The sequence below is a fragment of the Acyrthosiphon pisum genome, chromosome A2, assembly GCF_005508785.2.
Source record: "Acyrthosiphon pisum isolate AL4f chromosome A2, pea_aphid_22Mar2018_4r6ur, whole genome shotgun sequence".
Lineage (NCBI taxonomy): Eukaryota > Metazoa > Arthropoda > Insecta > Hemiptera > Aphididae > Acyrthosiphon > Acyrthosiphon pisum.
The window spans coordinates 3966640-3972842 of NC_042495.1; the positions used below are offsets into that span (position 1 = coordinate 3966640).

General features: G+C 28.2%; 1 protein-coding gene across 1 annotated transcript in view; it reads left to right on the forward strand.

Moving 5' to 3' along the window:
* The window catches only part of LOC100165057 (ubiquitin C-like), a gene marked incomplete in the record, with an annotated part of 31601 nt that extends 27280 nt beyond the window's left edge, over window positions 1-4321 (forward strand). Inside the window, 1 exon segment of the mRNA NM_001160377.1 lies at window positions 3451-4321. Coding sequence (NP_001153849.1) covers window positions 3687-4130 — 444 coding nt within the window.
* Between the last annotated feature and the right edge of the window lie 1882 nt (window positions 4322-6203).

A 6203-nucleotide genomic window follows, 5' to 3' on the forward strand; every position in this document is an offset into this window, starting at 1 on the left:
ATTTAAAAATATAATTTTTTAAGAAAAACGTTGTTTTGTAAGCGACTTGAAAGTATGTAAAAAAATATTTTCAAAAAAACTTACACTTTTTGAAATAATGAGTGTTGTTGATAAAAGAATCACCCGGTATATTGCATTTGTAACGGTGGATTTTCGATCTTTTTCCATTTTCTATCACTTGTTTTATGTCTTGTCTTTGCCTTTTCCAATCGATAGCACTCATCGAGATACGTCGGATCAGGGGACCTTTGTTCACCGCCCAAAATAATGACATAATTGTTTTTTTTTAAGCAAACTATTTTTGTTACATTTATTTCTCAAATCATGCTGACCGTCAGGTCCGGCGCTACCTTTTGCGAGGCCCTGGGCAAAACTTATTTAACTTATTTAATCAATAATTCAATAACTATAGTTATTTATAGGTTATATCCGTAAAGCCGAAAATTTATTAAAAATGTATGCCCAAAATAAAATAATTTTTTAAATAAATTAAGTTTAATATATTAAAGAGTTAAGCTCTTTCAAATGTTGAATACATATATGTTCAATACTTGACCCTAGTTACACCTATGATCTTCATTGGATATAAAAAATATATTAGCGAAATAGTGAATATCAATTTTCAACTGTTTAATGATTACTTTTAAACGTATTTTACTTGTCAACTTACAAACAACTTACAACATTTTTAAATATATATTAAGGTTTCTGTAATTTTATCAAAAGTTATTGAATTATTATAAATTTAGAAATGTGGTAATTATTCTTTAGATATTGTCTATTACATATTTTAAAATAATAATAATACAATATTTTAAACATCATACATTTAAACAAAAAAAAAAAAACAAAATTAATGTTGAATATTTAAAATTTTTTCCTTGACTTTTTAGACTCAAACAATTCTATTACTTTTTTAAAATCCAATGTATCTGCTGTATCGCTTTTCTATTGCAATCGTAGCCAATCTTTTTTGTGATATTGTGTTTCTGAGGTAATTTTTTATTATTTTGAGCTTTGAGAAACTCCTTTCTGCCGACGCTGAGGTTATTGGTATAGTTAACAAAATTCTGAGTGAATTTACGATATTAGGAAAAGCAGTAAAAGCACCGGGCAGTGTTTTTAAAAAAAACTGAGTGCTTCTATAGGTGTAGAATCTTCTTTCATTGTATGACGAAAAATTAGTAACTCTTCATACAATTCAAAAGCAACTATATCATATAAATCTCCATCACTTAAATAATAATTATTTTGCAAATCTAAACAATTCTTCATTAGGTCGTCATTAGTTAATTTTGAAAGTTTACCAATATTTTATAAAAAACTGAAATTGTTGTTATAAACTTGAAATTGATTAAATCGTTCGCTAAATGAAGATATAGCTCCATCGGCTATTACATTAAAATAAAATGTTCGGAAATTGTTTTCAGGATCATCATTTATTTCATCAGAATTTTCATAATCAAATTGCCTTTTTATCTTTCTAAGACGCTTCATTTTAAATGTTTTATCAATATTCAAGACATCTGATATTTTATTAGCTTTAATTTTTGAAGATTCAAAACCATTCATTCGAAATAATTTTAAAAATTGTATAAGACCATTTAAAAGGTTACTACATTTGTCCAAATGAATATTAATATTTTGTAAAGTTTTGCTTACAGTATTTACTTTGACTAATATTTCATATCAAATGATCAAACTAAGAAAAAATTCATAACATTCTAGTTCATTTGTAACTAATGACTGAGCTTCGCTTTTCGTTTTCAATGTAATTTTTGAAAGCGCGAGGCCCTTGAGGAGCGCGAGGCCCCTCCCTAACGCCGGCCCTGCTGACCGTACTCATAGGCGCAGATAGCGTTTGGGATTTGGGGGGGGGGGGGTTAAGCCTTATTTTGATAATATTGAATAAGCTTAAAACGAAATGTTTGGGGGGGCTATGGATATTTTTGGGATGGCTTAGCCCCTAAAGCCCCCCCTCTATTTGCGCCTATGCCAGTACCTATACGGTCCGTGCTTAACCACACTTAACAGTAGTTAAACTAAGGTTAAATCCGCGGAATTCGGCCGGTAAAATCAGTGGGTCAAGTGTAACGGAGGTTTAAGCTATGATTTTATAACGGGCCCTTAGAGAAATCAATATTTTGTTGGTAGGTCTTCCCAATTATTAGCAGCTTAGGTATGCCATAATTATTAAAAAAATACCAAATTGATTACTTTATTTTTGGCTATTGATTAATGATTACACATTATTATTATTTATTATGAATTTATAATAATATTAGGTATAATAATGTTCTATGGTAATAATGTTATCTTATTATGAATTCATTATAAATAATGATAATTACATAATTAATCAATACTCAAAGATCAAAAACAAATTATCCAGTTTTTATACATTTTAAATTAAAATTATTACTCCGGACTCAGGACCCAAACCAACACTGTTTTACACCTTACACGAGGTAATTACTTTGTATTGACCACAGTTATGTAAAATAAATCATGATATTGATAACAATTTATATTATAAGGGGTGAGTAGGTAGCAGTACAGTGCTCTCGACTGCCGGAGAGAAGCAGCAGTCTTGCGTACCGTTCCTATCGGGCGGTCGTTGCGCACCGTTTTTTTTTATTTGTATTTCTCTATTGTGTTTTATTATAATTAATCAATAAAGTATTGTTCTAAGGTATAATTATTTACTGTTGATAAATGTGTTTTATAAATCGTTAACAATATTAAGCTGAGATGACGTTACCAAAAATTTGGTATCTTTTTTTTTAACAATGCATAACATCAGAATTATATTCAGCGCATTCACTTTAAGTAATGTACATTTTTTTAGGTATTACAGTGAATTCACTGATTTTCAAAATTAATGATAAATCATTTGGTTTGCTTTTATGTTAGTTTTTAGTTTTTACATTAGGTATATTAACTTTTGAGCCATGTAAGTATGAGTATTTAAAGACAATTTTTAACACATACTAATTTAGGTAAGCGCACATAATATTAATGGTGTTACCTTTAAGTTCAATAATAGATCATGTTGACACTCTTAATATTAAATACTGGTTTAGCTTAAAATGAATAAAAATTATTTTGTTTTCAAATGAAGATTAGTAATTACATTCTTAGCAGATTAAATTGATTTAAATCATTTAACATTCTCATTTTTACTAGTTAATTTATATTTATTTAAATATGTATGCTCTTGATATAGTTTTATAAATTATTCTCGTATTTACAAACTTATAATACCTACAAATATAATATGCATATTTTGAATTAATGTTCAATGAGTATTACCTATTATACATTATTAAAGTTAGTATTTTTTGTATTCAAAATTTCATATTCAAATAATAGAAATAATTTAATTATCAATTGAATATATTTGATTCTTGTAGAGTTAATAATTACATAATTTTGACATTTGGTTTTCAGATTCAACATACAGATCTTTGTCAAAACTTTGACTGGTAAAACTATCATTTTGGAAGTTGAGTCATCAGATTCCATTGAAAAAGTAAAAGCCAAGATCCAAGAACAAGAAGGCATCGCCGCACCAGACCAACAACGTTTGACCTTTGCTGGAAATCAACTAGAACACAGATGTACTCGTTCTGACTACAACATCCAAAAAGAATCTACTCTTCACTTGGTGTTCTGTCTCTGGTGGTATGCAAATCTTCATAAAGAAGACCATTACATTGGAAGTGGAATCATCTGATTCCATTGAAAATGTTATGGCCATGATCCAAGACAAAGAAGGTATCCCACCAGACCAACAACTTTTGATCTTTGCCAGTAATCAACTTGAAAAAAGGCGCACACTTTCTAACTACAACATACACAACGGATCTACCCTTCACTTGGTGCTGCGTCCTCGAGATGATATACAAATCTTCATAAAAGAACTTAATGGAAAGATGACTAAATTTAAAGTAAAGACATCAGATTCCATTGAAAATTTAAGAGCCAAGATCCATGACAAACTAGGTATCATACCAGACAAACATCGTTTGATCTTTGCCGGTCGTCAGCTTGAAAACGGCCGCACACTTTCTAGCTACAAAATTCACGATGGATCTAGGCTTCACTTAGTAATGCGTATCCGTGGCTGAGCAGTGAGCACTATATTTTAACTCGATTTATTATTTCTAATTTATCCAGAATGTGAACCAAAAAAAGTATTTTTAAGTTTAAAATAGTCTCAATCTTGCTAAACATTTTTTTTTTTTTTATCTCAGTTTTCATTACTATCCTAACAACGTTTGAGATGAAAGTCAACAAATAAACATAGTTTAACTATTCATTTATTTGTTTTAATTTTTCCTCACATTTATCTTATCCAGGTATTTTGTAATCTGTTGTGAGACACATGGCTGTAATAGTGTTCAATTAAATTTGGAATTGCTCGTTTCATATGACTGAATAAATGGAGTTTTTAAAAAACTTGTAACTTTGTCTAATACCAATGTGGTTTAACTAATCAATACGTTTATAACTAAATAGGCAAACCACACAATTAGTTACAATAACAATAAGTAATATTTCATTATAACTAAAACACATAACTAAGTATGCAAAGTAAATTGTCTTCTAATAAGGTAAGTTATATGCTCACGAGCTTTGTTGAGCTCAGATAACAAACAAATTATCTAGATAACATACAGATAATTTTATAAAAATGTATCTAGATAAAGAAAAATATAAGACTTTATTATCTGAATAATAAAATATATAAATTCAAATTTTTACATATTATTAACAAAAATAAATATTGGTATTTATAGGTGAACATGATTATTTGCGTGTAAATAAAATACCTATCTTCCATATGACCATATCTGACTTATTTAATTAAATTTACTATTTGTCTCTTTCATACCTAAAATGTATGATGTACAAATAAGTTAGTTGAAAATAATATACATAATATTAAATAAAAATTAAATTGTTGAAAAAATAATAAATAGTCAGGTTATAATTATATAGTCTGACCTATATTTGGGTAAAGAGTAGAAAATATAAACAGTTGAAAGAAAGAAATATTATAATTAATTGTGAGAAATAAATGGAAAAAAGGTGGGTGAGTGGTGGCTCTGCGTTAAAGTAGGTTTTAAGTGGGTCACTCTAGGTATAATGGATGGTATTAAATTTGAATTAAATGATATAATATCAGTGTATACGAAAAACGATTCTGAGCGCTGACGGTTTTTCAGTGACGGATATTTTATATTATATTTATATTAATATTAGTCGAGTGTTACTGCTGGGTAGCTACTCCCCTCACGTTATCAAAGTCAATTGTATTCCATCCCATATGCTCATTGTAAATATTGCAGATCGTATATATTCAAATAAATATTTAAAAAAATATATTAATATTACTTAATTAGGTACCTACTTATTATTTACGGTAGCTGGTAAGTTGAATTAATAATATTATAAAATTACAACAAAATAACTAAAATCGTTATTCTTGGACCTTGGTTATTTAATATGTAATTTTGTTCAGTGTACTTCAAATTATAGCGACAATTATAATTTTTCCTATTACTCTTGGTGTTTTGAGGGGGTCCGATTCACCAGACGTCCAGACGTTTTAAAATTGTTTACAAATTGTTTTGCCAAAAACTAAATAACAACAAATTTACAATTATGATTGAAATAATTAATTCATATGAACTTATTGATAATATTATTAAGAGTGAACATTTTCAATTTAGCTGCTTACTGACTTTTTAAAGACTTCCAAATAAAAACAAAGAAGTAGTTTTGGTAACAAAATTATTTTGATGACATATTTTGTACGTATTGTTATCATTAATATCAAAAATTGTTCGGTATTGTATTGCTACGGAGATAGAATTGATTAAATTAATTTAGATGAAATCATGTCAAAGTTATGCTGATAAACATTCAAAAAAGTGAGAATGGGCCACTTCATAACTGCTGGTTCACTTCACTCCGTTCTACGGTAATAATATTCCATCACTAATAGGTACTGAGAAAATTACAATACTGTGTACCTAATGATATGGTGTTTTGAGAGTAATGTCATAATATTTATTATTTTTTTTTTCAAAAATATTTATAAGAATATATTCAATCTGTAACAGTCACAATAATCATAATATGGGCCTAAGAATATTTAAATTGTTTTAAATATTAATTTTAGGCACCCAACGTTG